We start from the raw sequence: 20,544 nt of genomic DNA, 5'->3' as shown, positions 1-20,544 counted from the left end.
AAAAGAGCCTTACATCGAATTCACCTTGCTTTATGCACTAGTTGTGTTTCTAAAAAGCACACGTAAAGTTGTATGATCCATCTCCACTATGATTGTCTTTAGAGTGTAAGCCAAGTATTCAGTTTGAGGCACTTACATATTTTTTAGTTGTCAGTATACGTTTAATTCGTCCCAACTCCTGTAAGAAACGCTAGGCAGAAGGGACAGTCGGCAAGTTCAGAACACTGCACTGTTAATCTCCGTTTCATCAGTCACCGGCGCTCTGCTGGACTCAATTCAGCGGCTGCACGAGCTCCGCGGCGATGCTTGTCACCAGCACCCAGGGCTGCTCCGGGACACGTGACTGACTGCAGCGGCCCCCCCGCCTCGGGCCTCGCTCACGCACTGTTCACTCTGACACCCCACTGTCCTGACCTGCGTGAACTCTGGCCGCAGCACAGGTCTGACCTTCCTCAGCTCAGCCTCACCTAACAGACCTGCTCAGCCACTGACTTTTCAGAGGTCTAGGAAGGCAGGACTCTGGTCAGCGGTTTACCCCGGGGCAGCCTCTCCCCTGGGACAGAGCTCATCCTTGGGAATCTGTGTGCCCAGGGCTGGTCACGTGGTCAGCGCTGATGCACAAAGGAGCCTGGTGATTGGGTAGCATTTCTCTTGAGGGTTAGGCCTTTTGCGGTCATCTAGACGAGGGGCTGGCAGACTTGGTCTGTGGGCCAGTCTGGCTTGCTGCCTGATTTTTGCAGGCCTGCAAGCTAAAAATGGTTTTTACCTTTTAAGTGGTTGAAAAAATTAAGAATGTTTAGTGACACATGAAATTCCAAATCTCAGGGTCCCTAAGTGAAGCTGAACTTGTTCACACATTGAAGGCTGCCTTTGCACCACGATGGCAGAGCTGAGTAGCTGGGACAGCCTGAGCACTGGCCCTTGACAGAAAAAGTTTGCTGACCTCTATCAAGAGCAGCGTCTTCATTTCACAGGTAAGAGAACTTGGACAATGCATCAGAATCTCACAGCTAGACAAAATCACACAGCTAGAACGCGTTAGCAGCCAGAGCACGACCTGGAGCTGCTCCTTCCATCTGCCAGACCTGAGGCCTTCTCTTCACTGACTTGCCCTCCCCGTGCCATCTTTGCTTCTGACTCCCCCGTCCCCTCACCCAGGAGGCACTCGCTCAGCATTCACAGACCATCACAACACAGATACTGGAAACTTCTTTTAGTAATTCACCAGCTACAGCAGCTGTCTCGGGGCCGCCCTCCAGGAGTCGAGGAGGAGGGCCGCCTGGCTCAGCGCTTCATACTCCAGGTTGGCCAGAAATAGCATCTTCATTTTTGTTTCCACACAGTTCTCCGTCAGCCTGTTGGCCAGCAGAGTGGCAGCCGACTGCTGGAGGAGCCAGCTGATCATCTTGTCTAGTTTCAGGTTCTTCGGGGCGAGCGTGTGTTCACCCCAGAGGCTTAAATGAAGCACGTTAGCAGCCACTCGGGCTGATGGCCTCTGTAACAGGAAGGGGAGCCGGAGCTTAGAACACCTCTGATAGTCTTCACCCACAGCCTGCTTTGTTAGTGCAGCCTGTTTCAGGGTCTTCCCTTCTCTGGCCCTGAGCATGTTCTTCACCCTTCTCTCCTGCAGTACCCTGCACACACACTGGCCGATTCTACCCACGCCCCAGGCTTTCCCATGGGTACAAGATTTGGGGTGGGGGAGGGGGAGGGGGAGGGGACATTGTTGGAATAGCCTCCCCATCCTGGGCCTTTTTTTTGATTAAGATTTTTTTGCCATGCAGCATGGCATATGTGATCTTAATTCCCCACCCAGGGATCGAACCTGTGTCCCCTGCACTGGAATCTTGGGAGGCCAGCACTGGACTGTCAGGGAGGTTCCTCCTGGGCCTTTGGAAGGCCCAGGAGCTGTGTCTGGGGTGAGGGGAGCTGTCCTAACTTCATGACGGCAGTGCATACTAGTGGCAGCCTGCTGCACACGGTGAGGGGCAAGTGGTGGGGTGGGTTTGAGCCCTGGTCTGTCCATCCTTTTCCACTCCACATGCCACCCACGCTGGCCCTGCCACTCCTATTAAGGTTTCAAATATGTTAGCCTTTGGAGTAATTTCAAAATGTCCAGATCCCTTAGGAGAGTTCATCCTACCTGTCTGGTTAGATCTCAGCTGATTCTGCATCTTCATTAAACATGTCTTAAAACTGCATCTCTTTCTCTCTGAGTTCCTTTAAGCAGCTAAAGCCAAGAGGAGCTGACTGCTAGAACCCTGACTCTGAACTCGGTGGCCAGCTCCCCCGCTCCTATCTGTATTCCAGCCTGTTGTGTGTTCTGTCCATGGCCATCGCCTCTGTAAGACAGAGGAGCCACTTTTCACTCCAGTGCCTGCCCAGCCTTGCCCTTTACTCTGGGACACGGCGTGAGGTTCCCATCCACAAGCCCCCTGTAAGTCTGCCCTGCCTTACCTTGTAGGCCTCCCGCTGCAGCAGCGACCTCACCAGGCACCTCACATCCCGCGGCACCCGCTCGGGCAATGCTGGCAGCTGAGCCTCCTGGTAACTTCGGCTTTCAAGATGGGCCCTGCCCTGGCCGTAAAAGGGATTGGGGAGCCCGAAGATTTCGTAGGCGAGCGCGCCCACCGCCCAGGTGTCGGCCTTGCTGTAGTCGATCACTGCCCTGGGGCCGGGGCAGGCCGTGGACACCTGCTTGGAAAGCAACAAGTGAGCAACCACGCTGCTGGTACTTGAAACCTATTCGTGCTCCTGCACGGCACCCGATTTGCAGACTAGTCTGGATTCTGTCCCAAGGAACCCGGAATTGGAATGAACTGTAGCTCAGATACAAGAAATTGTGCTCAGGCTGCCTACTTCAGGCTGACAAAACTCATCTCTCCTGGGATGTCAGTTCTAGGCAAAGAGGCAGGGAAGGGACTTCTGATAAATTATGGGTCAGAAAAGATTGAAGTGTTGAGTAAAAGGGAAGAAACCTGGTGGGAGAGGCTCTGCTGGTGGCACATGACACGCTCAGTGGGACTCACCTCGGGAGCCATCAGGCAGCCATTTCCGCCACGGTCCACGTACCAGCTGGTGAAAGGCAACTGCAGGCCGACACGCTCATCAGCCAGGCAGCAGCCGAAGTCTGTGATCACCAACCAGGGGCAGCCGTCTGTGGAGAGAAGTGCAGAGGTGAGAGGCCGAGTCTCCTCCCCTCCCCGCACCTCGAGGCCCTCCTATACTTCCACTAAAACCACCCTCAGTTCATGCTGACCCAGGAACAAACTACTGCACAACTGCACTCACTTCACATGCTAGCAATGTAATGCTAAAATTCTCCAAGTGAGGCTTCAACAGTAAGTGAACTGAGAACTTCCAGATGTTCAAGCTGGATTTAGAAAAGGCAGAGGAACCAGAGATCAAATTGCCAACATCTGTTGGATCATAGAGAAAGCAAGAGGATTCCAGAAAAACACTGGCTTCTGCTTCATTGACTACACTAAAGCCTTCAACTGTGGGGATCACAACAAACTTTGGAAAATTCTTCAAGAGATGGGAATACCAGACTACCTTACCTGCCTCTTGAGAAACCTGTATGCAGGTCAAGAAGCAACAGTTAAAACCAGACATGGAACAACAGAGTGATTCAAAACTGGGAGAGGAGTACATCAAGGCTGTATATTGTCACTGTGCTTATTTAACTTATGTGCAGAGTATATCATGCAAAATGCCAAGCTGGATGAAGCACAAGCTGGAATCAAGACTGTTGGAAAAAACATCAATAACCTCAGATATGCACATGACACCACTGTTCTGGCAGAAAGCAAAGAAGAACTAAAGAGCCTCTTGATGAAAGTGAAAGAGGACAGTGAAAAAGTTGGCTTAAAACTCAACATTCAGAAAACTAAGATCATATGGCATCTAGTCACATCACTTCATACAAACAGATGTGGAAACAATGGAAACCGTGACAGGCTTTATTTTCTTGGGCTTCAAAATCATTGCAGATGTTGACTGAAGCCATGCAATTAAAAGATGCTTGCTCCTTGGAAGAACAGCTATGACAAACCTAGACAGCATATTAAAAAGCAGAGATGTTACTTTGCCAACAAAGCTCTGTCTAGTCAAAGCTGTGGCTTTTCCAGTAGCCATGTATGGATGTGACAGTTGGACCATAAAGAGGGCTGAGTGCCAAAGAACTGATGCTTATGAACTGTGGTGTTGGAGAGGACTCATGAGAGTCCCTTGGACTGCAAGGAGATCCAACCAGTCCATCCTAAAGGAAATCAATCCTGAATACTCATTGGAAGGACTGATGCTGAAGCTGAAACTCCAATACTTTGGCCACCTGATGCAAAGAACTGACTCCTTGGAAAAGACCCTGATGCTGGGAAAGATTGAAAGCAGGGGAAGAAGGGGACAACAGAGGATGAGATGGTTGGATGGCATCACCGACTCGATGGACATGAGTTTGAGTAAACTCCTGGAGGTGGTGATGGACAGGGAGGCCTGGCGTGCTGCAGTCCATGGGGTCACAAAGAGCCGGACCTGACTGAGTGACTGAACAACAACAAAAGCCACTATCAGGATATGCTGACCCAGGAACACAGGCCAGTAAGGCCTGGACAGCTGCCCACTCGCCAGAGAGCTGAGTGGGACCAGCAACACAAATATGGACGTGCCTCCAGGAAATCAAGGTCCCCTAGCCAAGAACTGGACAAAATCAGTGCATTATCACTTAGTTATCTGGAAAAGGATTCATGCAGACTTCCTTTAAAAGCCAGTTCCTCTAGAATTTAATTGCATATTTAATTATCTTGAGTCTTTTAGTTCAAAACTGACCAAATAAGAACCCTCCTGTGTTGCAGGGACACAAGTTCGATCTCTGGGTCAAGAAGATCCACTGGAGAAGGAAAAGGCAACACACTCCAGTATTCTTGCCGGGGAAATCCCATGGACAGAGGAGCCTGGTGGGCTCCAAGGGGTTGCAAACAGTCTGACACGAGTTAGTGACTAAACAACAAAACAATGACTCTCCTTTACAGAACCCGCAGGCAAGTAGCCACCCAGCTTTGCTTGAATGCTTCCAATGATGGGGAGCTCATTGCCAGAGGCAGTTGGGCTGACATTCAAGCAGTACTCAATGAAAATATTCTTACAATACAAAGACCAAAACAAAGAATCTCCATCCTGAAGGAGAGAGGGCGGGGCACCTACCCGCGTCCAGTTCCACAAGGATGTTGTCAGACTTCAGGTCCCTGTGCGCGACGCCCTGCTGGACCAGGTGATCCACCCCTTCCAAGAGCTGCAGAGTCATCAGCGCGGCCAGGCGGGGGCTCGGGCTGTTCCCATGAAGGTACTGGCGCAGGGTACAGGGGTAGCTGGTAGGGAGCGCGCCAGGCACCAGTTATTGCGCGCCAAGCACCCAGAGCACCTTACTTCCTCTTAGGGTGACGGCCTTTCTTCTGGTTCCTTCTCTCCCTAAGTAGCCTTTCTGTTTCTATCCACCATCTTGGAATTAGGAAGAGCTGGGGCCTCACACGCTAGAAGTCACAGGACAGCTAGCTGCTTGTTTAAACACTCACACAGCTATGCCAGAGGCACAGAGGAGGAGGAAAGAAGAGTCTACGTTTAAAAAAAAAGCAGGAGAAAGGTGAGCACAGAGGGGGCGATGGTCAAAGGTACTAAGAGCACTAGATGGAAATGATGACCCGACTGAACATGCACTTCTGTTTTCCTGAAAGGCCGTCCCAAAGGGAAACTGTGCTCCAGGGCAGACATACACCCTTAGCCTGCCCTTGTCTCCCAAAGAGAGAGGGTCCTCCTGCCTGTGACCTGAGGCTCCTGGAGGCAGTGACCAGCTCCCACTCACTCCGGGTCCCGCCACTCACTTCTTCATGACAAGGAAGAGAGTCCGCCCATGGCCCAGGCCTTCGGGGTGAAGACGCGGAGGCAGCACGTCCGGGTAGTCGACCAGGGCCCCTGGCAGCAGCGGCACCGTCGAGGTGAAGGCTCGGAAGACCCGGATGATGTTGGGGTGCGGGGCCAGCTGCTTGGGACCTCCCTTGGGCCTTCTGTCTCAGTCAGGTGGGACAAACGGGAGGGCAGCAGCAGATATGACACTTGGGAATACAACAGTCTGAGGCCACAATCAACACTGACATTCATCTCCACCCGTATTTATACCAAATGTGTGCCAGGTGCAGAGCAGGGTGCTGGAAGGGAAACCCGCGATGACCCATCACACTGCTGACCCCACCCGTCCATCCCAGGAGGTAGAGCACGGGGCGGGAGGCCCTGGAAGCGGGCTGCCTGGGGTTGAACCCCACGCCTGCCACTCCAAGTCCTTGGCCACACTGCTCAACTTCTCTGGGCTCAGTCTCAAAAGCAAAAGGGGAATAGAGTAGTAACATACCCTGGAAGGTGGTTAATAGGACCCAGAATCTCCCTGATCCAGGCCCCAGCATAACACCTGGCATGAGCTCAGTCAGCCTTTGAGTAAGCCAACACGGAGGCCGTTTGTGGAAGAGTCCCCCGCGTGTCAGATGCCCTGCCCGGGCCTCTGCCACTCCGGGAGCCCCAGCCCAGCGCCCTGCTCAGACACAGAGGCTACCCTCGGGACGCCCTGCCAGGGCCGCAGGACTGCCCGCTGGGTACAGCCCCACCCCTGCCCAGAGCTGCCGGGACTAAGCGTGCACACCTGACCCAAGGGCGACCAAGGGCCTGCAGTCCTGCCCGAGTCCCAGTGGTGGGCAGGCAAAGGGGAGGTCTCTGCGTGGAGTGTGAGAGCGTGAGGAAAAACCGGCAGTAACCGCACAGGAGATGGAGCCGAGGTTTTGAAAGGATGCTGTAACCGCGCTTGAGCTCCTCTCTGAACAGTATCTGATGCACATCTCCTGAGCTGTCGCACAGATTTTAAAACCCCCGCCAAATGAAGATGCTAACTACTTGGTGAACGTGAGCAGGTAGCCCGCAGACCTCCTGGAGCCTGAGGACTGAGTCCGTTAACCAGTGACACTGCCCTGTCACCTCACCATCTACCGAATTCACGAGCGGATCACATACCCTGGGACCCCCTCTCCCTTATGCAGCCTTTAAAAATGCTTTGCTGAAACCCTTCGGGGAATTTGACGTTTGGGGGCCATGAGCCACCCGTCTCCTTCCATGGTCCTGCAATAAACCTTTCTCTGTTCCAAACTCTGACATTTTGGTATTGTTTGGCCTCACTGTACGTCAGGCACAGGAGTTTGCTTTTGCTAACAATACCACGAGGCCTGAGGGAAGCCGGAAGTAAAGCTTCGGGCAGGAAATGAGGACGCAGGGTGGCAGAGAGAGGCGGATGGAGTGGAAACCCAGAGACATGGAGGCAACAGGGAAAGCCCCAGGCCCGGCCTGTCCTCCAAGCTGCCTCAGGTCCGAGCTTTCAGCCAGGCCATGAGTGGCTCCAATAGCTCCTCTGGGGTCTGTCCAAATGGGCCCCTGTCCTAGGTTATCGAAGGCGTTAGAGCATCGTTCCGGCCTGGGGCCCTTAGAGCCACCAGGAGAACGAGGCTCCCAGCACAAGGCTGTGGGCGCCACCGTGGCAAAGTGTGGCCTGGCTGTCGCGAGAGCCCAGGGGAGGCGTGTGGCTGCACGGGGGAGGGGCGTGTGTGTTTGAATGGAAAACTGGAGCCAGACAGGAGGCCTGACTGGGTCGGACCAAGTCTAGCCAACCGCACACACAAGCCAGCCTGTATGCATCTGGGGGTGGGGTGGGGTGGGGACACATGATCTCAGTGTGGTGGAGCAGAGGGTGTGAACAGGACAGGATCAGAGAGCAGGTGGGAGAAGCAGGCACCGAGCAGACCGCACAAGCTGAGTCTGAGGCCCTAGCTGGGCAAAGGCTAGGAAGAAACGCACCCAGTGCTCTCAGGGTCTTTCTCCTGAGACAGAGCTGATGCCATCAGGACTGGAGGTAGCAGACCTTCTGGCGTGTTCAGCTAATCGTTCCACAGACATTCACTGAGCTGTGAGCACACCTAGCAAACATAAAAGTGCTGCCCTCGGAGAGCTTCTGGTTCAGCCGGAGAGCTGGTAAATAAACAGACACCTGTGATTTGAGATGGACAGAGATAGATGCTATGAAACAACGCAAGTGGGCAGAAGACTGGAGAGCGGCAGGCACTGCTTCAGCTGGGAGATGTGGGCAGCAGAGGCACGACACGCTCACAGCTGCAGGGCAGCACCACGAGGCGCCGGAGGGTCACGCCAGCCCCTAGGGGTTGGCTGACACCCGCCGTCCCTACGGAAGCATCAGGAGGTGAGGCGGTCAGGGCTCAGCCCCCCGAGTGTCTGCTTCCACGAGGCGCCGGAGGGTCACGCCAGCCCCTAGGGGTCGGCTGACACCCGCCGTCCCTACGGAAGCACCAGGAGGTGAGGCGGTCAGGGCTCAGCCCCCGAGTGTCTGCTTCCACGAGGCGCCGGAGGGTCACGCCAGCCCCTAGGGGTTGGCTGACACCCGCCGTCCCTACGGAAGCATCAGGAGATGAGGTGGTCAGGGCTCAGCCCCCGAGTGTCTGCTTCCCGAGGCCCGCACCGACGCTCCGCCACACAGGAGCCTTCTGAGCCCGGGACGGGGCTCCCATGTATATGTCCTTAGGTCTCTGTCTCTACCTTCCTTCTTCTGATCTGCAAAGCAACCCTGAGTAAGCCACTGAGAGCTCAGCGGCCACCTCTTCCCGTGGCCTACCAACACTAAAGTGAGCACAGCGTCTCCTTTGCCACAAGCGTTAACTTTTACAACCTGTGGGTCTGCAAAGCCGCGGTGAGGTTAAGCTGCCGTCTACCTGCCCTTCCCTCTGTGGAGGGTGTCTCTCTCCCTGCTCCTCTGCCAAGCTAGCGGCTAGCCATCTTTTAAAAGAGAGAATGAACTGTCCCTTCAGAGGCCTCTGAGTGGCCCCCAAGCCCTGCACACACGCCGCCGTGGGGCTCCCTCACACGAGAGCGCACGCCGTCCCAGCGCTGACCACGCTGGACTCTTCTGCCTCTTCTCAGGTTCCTCCACCACCAAGAGCATTCTCGGGGAATAGGCCATTAAAAAAAAAATCTCTCGGCAACATCAGGTCATGGCGGTTATTCATAAAATGAGTGTCACCTTTGCTGGGGACAGACAGAATCCAATCCGTACAAAATGGCGGCGCCCTACCTGGGAATCACGCAGCAGTCATAAGTCAGACCTGCCCAGTTCACAAGGGCGGGGACGGATTTAGATGCCTTCTCTCCCTGCTCCCGCCTGAGTCAGCCGCCTGCATCTGCAGCTGGGGTCAGACTATCTACAGTCTTTCCCAGTTATCCACCGACTGAAAACCCATCACTGACTACACTGTCAGTGAGCGTTTACTGTATCTGTGGGTGTGTGTGTCACATCAAACATTGTGTGGAGGGTACACGTGGGGGCTCTGCTCTGTGATGGGGCAGAGGGAGGGGCAGATGGCTGCTTACCTGTGCCTGATCGCTCCATACTCCCCGGCCAAGGCCACTCGACTGGCTGGCACCAGCTCCTGGCTCATTGTGCTAAAGATGGCTTCACTGGATGAGCCTGCCTGGAACATATCCACAGCGGGTCCAGAATTACATGGGTCCAAGAAGTCCAGACCCTCCTTGTAATCTGGACCAGGACAACTACTGCCTGGAACTGGCTTTGACCTCCAAGCTCATAACCTCTCTGAGTGGCAAGCAGGCCTCTGCTTTCATGCCAACCCAGAGGATGCTGCCCATGCCTCAAACTCTCAGCAGCTCAGGTGCCCAGGGCAGGAGGAGATGTCGAGACGACCGTGGCAGGGGCTCCTCTTCCTGCCACAGATGCCCCCAGGCACCACCAGGCTCAGACTGGACCACTGAGCACTAACGCTCACCTGTGAAGGCTCCCTTCAGCAGACAGGCTGAGCCCGACAAGCCTGCCCTGGATAAACTTGTGCTGAATCACAGAACAGCCCTCTATCGACCAGCAAAAAGCAACAAACAATGAGGAAAAGCACCGTATTTTCCTCATGTCACTATGAACAGCCCTTAGGACTGGCGACACCTATAAAGAATCCTTTAAGAATTAAAGTCTTTTAGCTTCTGTGAATGCACTTGCTGTCATGCCCCAACCAGTGGGAGTTTTGATGTTAAGACTGGATGTTTCCTGGGGGTGAGCATGGGGTGGGGGGTTGGCTACTTGTTAGCTATCAGCCCTGCTTGGAAGCACAGTCTAATAAGCTTCATTCCCCAAATCAAGGCACAAACCACACCCTTCAGGGTCCAGCATGAGCTGTGTGGCTGTGTCCCACCTCAGCCTTGGAGAGATGCTCTGGACAGGAGAAAATACAATCAGCTCTTGGTGAATTTCCTAACCCTCCTCCCACCATGTAATGGCAAGATAAAGAAACTACTCTAAATGGACAGAAATCTTTGTTTTGGGGCGGGAAAAATACTCAACTTCCCAAAGCCTTGAGTTCTGCAAGGGTTAAGAACAGAGAGCTGACACACCAGCCTTGGGTCTGGAGTGTGGTGGGAGGTGAGCTCAGAGGAAGGCACGTGGCTTCTCCTTCCCCACGACCAGGTCAGGGACCGAGAGGACGGAGCAGACCGCAGCCCTGAAATGTGCTCATCGGCCTGGACCCCCCAGGTCCTTGCCACTCAGTGTGGCTCGCGGCCCAGCATCCTGGGAGCTCATCAGGGAGGCGGGACTCGGGCCCCACCCCACACCCGCGCTCAGAACCTGCCTTCTAACCCGACCTCAGCTGACGTGTGGACATGTTACAATCTGAGACACACTGCTTCAGACTGCTGCACAAGAGCGCAAGGTGCCTGTCCTGTGGAGAATCTTGCTGGTTCCTATTTATTTCCTGGGAAAAAGTGTCGTCAGGTTACCCCCCCCACAAGAAGGGGATTTTGAAAAAGGATGACTTTAGAGATGGAAGGCCCTGCCCTTACCGAGATGTTCCACATCATCTTGATGGCCAAGGGGAAGGCCGGGGCCCGTGGGGCCGGCGCCTCCTCCTCTCCTCGTGGAAGGATGTCTGGGCCCTTCCCTGGGAGAAGCTGGCCCAGGCGCTCTGCCTCCTCCAGGCCCCGGGGCAGCAGAGGCATGGTGGCCTCATAGACGGCGGCACTGCAGCCCTTGCCAATGGACTGCCCGATCAGGTACTCCTCCAGCCGGAAACCCTGCCAGCGTCTGGTGTCCAGCGGGTCTGGGAGCAGCTTGTTTTTCTGGGTGAAAATTGCCTGTGAAGAAAACGAGCAGGCACTGTGAGCTCGGGAGCCCCGTGAGGCTTCAGTGAAGGGATGGAGTGGTACAGCGAGGCCAAATCTCCACTGACAAGATTGAGTGCTAATAAAACAACTAAAATTGGGTGCTACTGTTGGTCCTGGGCTCAAGCCAGCCTGTGTTCTCTCTTCTTATTCAGAATAACTCTCCAACTGTCACTTCATGGCAGTCACCGCCACAGTCCAACGCAGGACGCTGTGTCCGCTAGGAGGCCACAGCTCCCAGTTCTGCAGCCGGCACGCCGCTCCTCTGCTGCCTGGCAGGCTGCCAGCCCAGCCTCGGAGGTTTCCGGTTATGGAGCCGGCTCGCTCTGCCAAGGCCTCGGCCGGCGGCTACTGGACTGTTACCAGGAGCTGTGGACGGGCAGGAGCATGTGGTCACAGCCACCCCTCGTGCTTGTGAATGACCTTGGGCTGCTCTTGCAAGCAAGTGGGTGAAAATCAGGAGGCTCCCTGGAGCCTGTTGCTGGTCCTGTTGCTGGGCTCAACCCCGAGGGTCTGCAGGTCCTGTACATGGCCAGCCTCCAGGCGACTGAATAAAGAGCCTGGAGCTAGTGACCGTGACATGTGTGGTTTACTGGATGGGGAATCTTACATGTCTGCAGCAGGGGGTCCTGGAGAAGCATCCCAGTGTGTGCAGCAGACAGCAGGAAGGACCTCACAGCCATCTTCACTACTCTGGGGAGGAGGCAGCTACCATTCACAGGGGGAGCTGAAGTCAGGTGGGCTCATTAGTGACCAGGGAAACCGGCGGGTGGGGCGCGTCCCTCACGGCCCCGCAGGTTCATGACCATCACCAGGGCAGATGTTTCCCTTTAATACACCAGCAGGTGGAGTGGTTCTGGCTCAAGACTTAGAGCAACCATAGCTGGGGCAGGGGGCCACACGTCCTGTGAGGAGGCTGTAGGGGCGCAGGCACTGGTCTAGGCCCCCGGCCCTGCAGATCCAGCAGGGCATGAACAGAGAGCAAGAGAGCGGCCACTGTGAGCGGCCAGACCACAGACTCCACCCCCACAGACCCTGCAATCTCGGTCCCTCTCCTGTGATGTCCCCGGGGTCAGGCGTGCAGAGGTGCACTCCAAACCAAACACCACAAACGCGACACGAACACCAGCAGCTAAGAGTACGGAAGGCCCGGGGACGCGCAGGAGGACAGAGCATCTTGCCGGAAACCCGCAGATCAGACTCATTTCTACACGCCTTTCAGTTGTTTGGCTGTGCTGGGTCTTTGCTGAGGCATGCTGGTCTTTGGTGCTGGCTTCTTTAGTTTGGCCGCAAGGGCTTCGTTGCATGGCATGTGGGATTTTAGTTCCCTGACCAGGGATCTAACCCGCGTCCCCTGCACTGGAAGGCGGATTCTTAACCACTGGACCACCAGGGAAATTCCCAGACTCATTTCACAGTTAGGCCACCACGGTCGTCCAGTCCCCGGACAGATTCTCTCTGCTCAGACAAGGGACAAAACGTAGGATGTTTGCATTCACATAATATAGGGAAGGTCGTGACCACTAGGCAAAATACAAGCAGTGCCAGCATTGTGAGAGCCCACCCGTCCTGTGGTTTCGTCCTGGCCAGGCCTGTGGGACCACACCGCCAGTCCACTTTCAGTCCCCATGGCGATGCCAGTCCTGGGGAGGTGGTGTGACAGACCCCAGGGTTAATAGAATGGTGCCTTTCTCCAGTAGAGGCCCAGATTAATTCCTTTAAGTAGTCTTAGGTGGTGCTGGGTAGACGATCTATAAGAAGGTGAGATCTGTAAATCCCGTTCTAATCCCATGCCCCACAGGGTGGCAAGCCCAAGCCACCAGGGTCTTATCTTCCAGTCCCAGGACCACTTTACAATATTTCCCTGGCGGGTTGGTCCTTTGGTGGTCAACAGCTGAACTTAGCTGAACTTAGAGGGTGCTGTGGCAGAGGCAGGGGGCTGGTCACTCCTGGGACGCTCAGTTATAGCTGGTAAGGGTGCTGACAAGCAGCCTCTGGGTTGCTGTGGCAGAGGCAGGGGGCCAGTCACTCCTGGGACGCTGTTATAGCTGGTAGGGCTGGAGTTACCCTCCTGGGTCACATGTGGTCACACGGTGAGAGAGTGGGTTTCACATCTCAGTCGTTGAAATAGTTCCTTTATGCCTCCCATTGGACTTCCCTCATAGCTCAGTTGGTAAAGAATCCGCCTGCAATTCAGGAGACCTCGGTTCGATTCCTGGGTCGGGAAGATCCGCTGGAGAAGAAATAGGCTACCCATGCCAGTATTTTGGGGCTTCCTTTGTGGCTCAGCTGGTAAAGAATCTACCTGCAGTGTGGGAAATCTGGGTCTGAACCCTGAGTTGGGAAGATCCCCTGGAGAAGGGAAATGCTACCTACCTACATCTGGCCTCGAGAATTCCATGGACTGTATAGCCCATGGGGTCACAAAGAGTTGGACATGACTGAGCAACCATCACTTTCGCTTTCATCTGTCCCATTAGCCCAGGTGCAGTGGGGCTGTAAGGCAGATGGATGTGCCAGTGTATGTTACTTATTTTTTGGTCCATTTCTGAACTTCGTGGCTGGTAAGGTGGGTTTTTAGTGTCACTCGACGACACAGGTAGGCCTTCTGTAATGTCTTGCATCAGCTGTAACACATCGTAGGCTGCGTATCACCGCTGCTCCGTGGCACTATCACTGCTCAGCTCCCTCTCAAAGCTGGGACCAGGAGCCCAAGGGTGTGCTTTAATTGTTCTGCATTTTGCCACAGGCCCCAAAGAAGCCTTTGCAAGAAACTGGCCTTGTCCAACGCACAAGCCTGTCCCCGAGTTAGTAACTCTAAACCTGCGTCTAAAGTGTTTGTATTTTACAAACAATCCAGGCCCTTGCATTTTGTCTGTATTCATCAGCCATCCCTGTGCAATCAGGTGAACCATGAGCATGGGGCTGCTACATTTAAACAAGAAAGAGACTCTGAGGTTAACGGGAAAGCAGTGATATAATCGAAGAGAAAGATACCTCTCAAGGTAGTCAGCTGTCACAGGGGCCCACAAGCTGGTGGGTGGCCACCCTGGGATTTCCCCAACAGTTTTCCTTTCCCCAACAAAGCTCCCTGTCCCTTCCTGACATCTTGGTGTTTACGGGCACTTTCTCGGCCTCTCGGCTGGCTCACCAATTCTTAGGTAGCACCCTCAAGGCCCTCAGGCCTTGTAGCTGCCCAGGCTTTGGATGACTGAAGCAAAAGCCCAGAGACAGTGACAGAGAACCTTACATGTCTACAGCGAAAGGTCCCTGAGCAACACCCTGCCGTGTGCAGCAGGCAGGACCCAGCAGCAATCCTCACTACCGGGGCCTGGTGGGGGTACTGCTATTTACAGGAGGAATTGAAGTCAGGTTGGCTCATCAGTCACCAGGGAAACCGGTGGCTGGGGCATGTCCCTCACAGCCCCTCAGGTTAACGACCATCACGAGGACAGATGTTTCCCTTTAACAGATTATCAATTGGGGGATTTTTTGCAGAAATTAACAACTGTGGCTGGTGATTTTTATATAAGTGAATATTAAAAGACAACTCTGGTCAATAACAATTAGGTAACAAAAGACGTATTATTAATGTCTCTGGTCAGTAAGCTGTTAATAAACTAGCAGGTGGAGCTGCTCTGGCCCAAAGCTGAGAACAATCATAGCTGGTGCAGGGGGCAAGCACATTCCTGTGAGGAGGATGCAGCTGAAGCAGGGACTGGTCCCACAGGGGATGTACAGAGAGCAAGAGAACTGTGATCTTCAGTGGTCTGACCATACATCTGTCTCCCTGTTTCTGCCTCTTAGGAAGGTGGGGGGGCATTCTGTTTACAGAAAGGAGACAAAGAGTACAAGAGTTCTGATGGAACTAGATGGAAGTGTAGGTGGGGGTGCATGGGAAAAGAGGCCATTTCCCCCAAATTGGGATTCTTGCCTACTTCAGGCAGGTGACATCATCATTCCTCCAGTTGCCCAAACTCTGCCTTCCTCCTCAGATCCCGTCTCAGCTGCTGATCCCTCCCTTTCTATGGCTAGGCACTTGCCTCCAGACTTTCACACTCAGGTCCTTCCTTCACCTGCTTCTGAGTCCAATGAAAGCACACTGCTTTCAAATGTCACATCATAACCTAACTGATGGGCTTCCCTGGTGGTCCAGTGGATAAGGAGAAGGTAATGGCACCCCACTCCAGTACTCTTGCCTGGAAAATCCCATGGACGGAGAAGCCTGGTAGGCTGCAGTCCATGGGGTCACTAAGAGTCGGACATGACTGAGCGACTTCACTTTCACTTTTCACTTTCATGCATTGGAGAAGGAAATGGAAACCCACTCCAGTGTTCTTGCCTGGAGAATCCCAGGGAGGTGGGAGCCTGGTGGACTGCCATCTATGAGGTCACACAGAGTCGGACACGACTGAAGTGACTTAGCAGCAGCAGCAGCAGCCAGTGGATAAGAATCTGCCTGCCAATGCAGGGGACATGGGTTTGATCCCTGGTCCGGGAAGACTCCACAAGCCTCAGAGCAACTAAGCCCGTGCCCCACAACTACTGAGCTCGTGTACTGCAACTACTGAACCTGTGCACCCTAGAGCCCTGCTCCGTGACAAGAGAAGTCGCTGCAATGAGAAGCCTGCACACTGCGACAAAGATTAGCCCCTGCATGCAGCAAGGAAGACCAGTGCCACCAAAAAAACAGAACCTAACTTGGGAGTTACTCAGCACCTTGTCCTGGTGCTGACACTCCCTGCATACGAAAACTGTCTTGCAGGCTGCTCTGTATTGCCCATGCTGGTCTCTCACATGCCTCTCCCTGAACCTTTGCTCAAACTGTTCCCCTCCCCTTGCCCCTATTTCTATTGTCTTTGCTCAGCCTGCTCATCCCTACTCATCCAACAAGTCCCAACTCAAGCTCCTGCATCCCCTATAACCAGCGCTGACAACTTAGTCTGCAACAGTCTTTCCTTCTGGAAGATTCCTAAAGCACTGGAGTTTATAAGCTAACACAGCTCACATGAGAACTTTTAATGTTTTTAAAAAATGAAAGTCTGTCTTGCCTTACCAACCAGTTTCTAAATTCTGTGGAGCCGAAGCACTATTGTGTAATCCTCAGTCAACCATAGTTTTGAGAATGAGATAAATTTTTTAAAGCTTTATTTTGAAATAAATATAGACTCATGGGAAGCTGCCCAAAAAAAAAAAACCAACAAAGTGTCCTGTGTACCCTTCACCCAGTTTCCCCCAACTGACGTACAGTCAACTAGGCTACAGATCTTACTCAGTTTTCACCATCTTTTCTAACCCGCATTCACTCGTGTGCGTGTGCATGTGGTGTAGCTCTATTAGATTTCACCCAGATTCATGTAATCACCATCAAGATACAGCTCTGTTCCATCACAGGAGAATTCCGTTGAGCTGCCTCTTTGTTTTTGCACCACCCCGCCATGCCCCATGCCCCACGTCCCCGGCAACCGCTGACCTGCTCTCTACCTCTACCACTCCGTCCTCTCGAGAACGTTCCACGAACAGAACGACCACTTGGAAGTGAAGTTTTACGCTCAGCATGATGCCCCTGAGGGCCACTGAGTTTGCTGCCTGTACCGATGGCTGATTCCTTTTCTTATTCCCGGTGTTCCGCTGTATGTACCAGGGTCTGTTTAACAATTCACCAGCTAAACGAGGTCTGTGTTTTTAATATTTTGCTATTATGAAGGATGCAGCCATAAACACTAGTGTACAAGATTTAACACCCATTGATGGCCACTTGGGTTGCTTCTACCTTTTGACTATTGTGAATAATGCTGCTATGAACATAGGTGTACAAATATTTGTTCAAAGTCCCTGCTTTCAATCCTTTTGGATATATACTAAGAAGTGGAATTGCTGGGATCATACGACAATTTTAATTTTGGGGGGGGAACTGGTATACTGTTTCCCATAGCAGCTACTCATGTACAGGTTTTTGTGTGAACATAAATTTTCAATTCTCTGGGTAAATGCCCAAAACTGCAATGGCTGGGTCATATGATAAACAAATGTATGTTCAGTTTTGTTAAGAAACTGCAGACTATTTTCCAGAGTGGCTATACTATTTTATATTTTCACCATTGGTCCAGTTTCTCTGCATCCTCATAAGCATTCGCTATTATCGCTTAGTTTTAAAATATTAGCTGCTCTAATAAGTATGCAGAGATATCACATTGTATTTTTAATTTGCATTTCCCTAATGATTCATGAAGTTGAACTATCCTTATTTGGCATCTGTACTCCTCTTGGTGAAATATACATGCATATCTTTGGCCTATTTTATAAAGGGTTCTCCCCACAAAATTCTTTCCAAATGCATCTAAAGGGACTGGTCTGCTCTATTCCAGTATGACACCAAATGGAATTAGCATTAGAATTAATTCGAATTAGCATTAGAATTAGAATTTTAGCACACACGTTGCCAAATCTGGTACTCTGATTTTCTTTCCAAAGAAGTCAAATGCAAGAATTTTTTAAATTAATTGGTAATTAATTAAAAAATTTAAGACACAGAAGAGCGAAGTTTGAGGAAAGGATGTGGAGATGGTAAGCTTAGGAGGGTCAAGGTCCACAGTTTAGAAACAGCCACTGTAATTTTAAGTAGGGTTAGTCAAGTTGGCCGCCCTAGGCTTCTGCCAGCTGAGTTGTATGTAACAAAAGACAGGGGCAGAGGCTGGGGACTAGGTCAGGCGTCACCTGTTGCCTCAAAGGGGCCAGAGCGTAAACGCTCTTGTGATGAGTAACAAGACCTGGGCTGAAAGCCAGGAAACATGGGAGACACTGCTTGGTCTTTAACCAGCTGTGTCCTTGGGCAGGTCACCCCACCTTGCACCACCTTAGCGCTAAGCTGTGAAACGCCGGGGCTGTACTAAGGCAGCGAATGGTTCCAAACCCCAGGAAGAATGATCTCCCTGAAGAGGAGGGAACGGTGCCAGCTGATGGCCTTCAGACTTGAACTTAACAGTGATTCTTCCTCAGGTGTCCATCCTGCCTGCCTGCCCTGCAGTCTGAACTTGCCAGACTTGGGAACAGCAATTCCCTCAAATAAAGCTGCCTTTTAATAAACACACCCTATTCATTCTGTTTCTCTGGAGAAGTAGAGATTTTGGTTGAGTAGAAACAGAATCCTCTGAGCTCTTTAAAACATTTAAAAAGCCCAAGAACTAAGCATCTTAGTCACCCCTGATAACTCTATACAGGTTGTTAACTAAAAACCACTAGGCCTGCTGTTTTGGTTTTTACTGCGACTTCAGCTATATCACTAATTGGCTAAACTGTAGAGGCTGCCTGGCTGGCAAGTGGTTAACAACACAGGTTCTGTGCAAGTTAGACTTGTGACTTCAGCAAGTTACTTCGCTTTTCACCTCCCTAAGTATGTTTCCTCATCCATAAATTGGGGATGACAACTACCTCTGGAACATAAGAGTTAGGATTTAGCTGTCCTTAAATTTTAGAAAATTTACAGAAGGTCACTGGCCTTGGAGCCACAGGAGCTATATAATTAGTGTATCTTTCAAACCATGCTGTTTGAGGAAGTGAAAGTGAAAGTCGCTTAGTCCTGTCTGACTCTTTGTGACCCCATGGACTGTCCATGGAATTCTCAAGGCCAGAATACTGGAGTGGGTAGCCTATCCCCTCTCCAGCCGATCTTCCCGACCCAGGAATCTAACCGGGGTCTCCCATATTGCAAGCGAATTCTTTACCAATTGAGCTGTCAGGAAAGCCCCGTTTGAGGAAGGGAAGATAGTAAAACAAAAGTGAGGTCATGGCCCGGCACCAGAAGATCAGTAACAAATGAGCTTTAATCAATGATTGCCAAGGAATTCCCAGCTACAAGGTAAACAGAATCAGTCCTGAGTATTCATTGGAAGGACTGATGCTGAAGCTGAAACTCCAATACTTTGGCCACCTGATGCGAAGAACTGACTCCTTGGAAAAGACCCTGATGCTGGGAAAGACTGAGGGCAGGAAGAAAAGGGGACGACAGAGGAGGAGATGGTTGGATAGCATCACCGACGTGATGGACCTGAGTTTGAGTAAGCTCTGGGAGTTGGAGATGGACAGGGAAGGCTGGCGTGCTGCAGTCCATGGGGTCGCAGAGAGTCGGTCGCGACTGAGCGACTGGACTGAACTGAACAAGATAAATCTTGACACCAGGCCCCAAGGCAGTCAGTGCCTCCCAGTCCCGTCCCGCCCCGCCCCCAACTCGGGCCCCGCCCCGCACTAAGCCCCGCCCCCAGCCTGGCTCCGGCCCCGCCCCGCACGCAACTGGGGCCTCGCCCCCCTTCCCGGCCCTCCCCGCCGACCCCGCCCCGCCCGCCGCCGGCACTCACCTGGATCTCCTCACAGGCTGAGGCGGCCCGTCGGCCCTCCGCTTGCTTCTCCTCGATGAGGCCCAGTCCCAGCCCGAAGGCCAGAAAGACAGCGCGGCCGCAAGGGCCCGCACCGCCCCGGGCCCGTACCACGAACTGCCGCTGGAGCCGCTCCGCCAGCCCGGCCACAGACTGGCGGAAGAAGCGGTAGCGGCCGGGAAGCCCGAGGCCGAGCTTGCCCGGCTCCGTGCCGGGTCCCGCGGCCGGGCCCGGGCGCTCTCCGCGGCCCCGGCCCGCCGCGGGGCCTGGCCGCTCCGGCCGGCCCCAGCCGTAGGCCGGGCCGGGCTTGGCCGTGAAGCGCAGGAGCAGCGCTCGGCCCAGCTGCAGGCCCCGGCCCAGCGCCTGACGCACCGCCATGGCGTCGCCGCCCGGTCACTGGGGACCTGCTGGCGTCCGGGGAGCCTGACACAACGCCTCAACGGGGGCGGAGCCTCTGCGCAGGCGCGGGCGCCGGTGGGCGGGGCCGTCACTCCGGCGGTTTCCCGGCTGGACGCACTAGGGCGCTGTGGCCGTACCTGCTGGCGCGTACTCTTCAGATTTTTGCCCGCAGCGTCTGGGATGGCCTGTCAAGGACGTCAGGGGTGTGAACTTGGCTGCTCCTGGCAAAATCGAGTCGTTGAGGAGGGAATATTTATTGAGTAACCCCCACTGTGCCAGACACTCTACCTTTGTTAATTTTCCCACCAATGAGATAGGAATGTCATTTTTATAGATAAAAATACTGAGCAACGGAAGGGCTGCGAGGGTCTCAGGTCATATGCGGTGCCAGTTCAGTGCAGTCGCTCGGTCGTGTCCCACCCTTTGGCACCCCATGGACCGCAGCACGTCAGGCCTCCCTGTCCATCACCACCTCCTGGAGTTTACCCAAACTCTTGTCCATTGAGTTGGTGAT

The 20,544-nt window shown here is 53.3% G+C and overlaps 1 protein-coding gene across 1 annotated transcript; it reads right to left on the bottom strand.

Annotated features, from left to right (window-relative positions):
• Window positions 1-139: 139 nt before the first annotated feature.
• Window positions 140-20,079, bottom strand: PINK1 (PTEN induced kinase 1). The gene is made up of 8 exons (XM_020911994.2): window positions 19,614-20,079; window positions 10,942-11,232; window positions 9,466-9,566; window positions 5,877-6,059; window positions 5,203-5,366; window positions 3,030-3,157; window positions 2,458-2,694; window positions 140-1,495 (listed from the first exon to the last, which is right to left on the bottom strand). The coding sequence occupies exons 1-8, from the start codon at window positions 20,007-20,009 to the stop codon at window positions 1,229-1,231; spliced, it is 1,767 nt and encodes a 588-aa protein (XP_020767653.2). The 5' UTR covers window positions 20,010-20,079; the 3' UTR covers window positions 140-1,228.
• Window positions 20,080-20,544: the final 465 nt, after the last annotated feature.

This window comes from Odocoileus virginianus, chromosome 30 (assembly GCF_023699985.2).
Source record: "Odocoileus virginianus isolate 20LAN1187 ecotype Illinois chromosome 30, Ovbor_1.2, whole genome shotgun sequence".
Lineage (NCBI taxonomy): Eukaryota > Metazoa > Chordata > Mammalia > Artiodactyla > Cervidae > Odocoileus > Odocoileus virginianus.
This window is presented reverse-complemented; position numbering and strand designations above follow the sequence as displayed.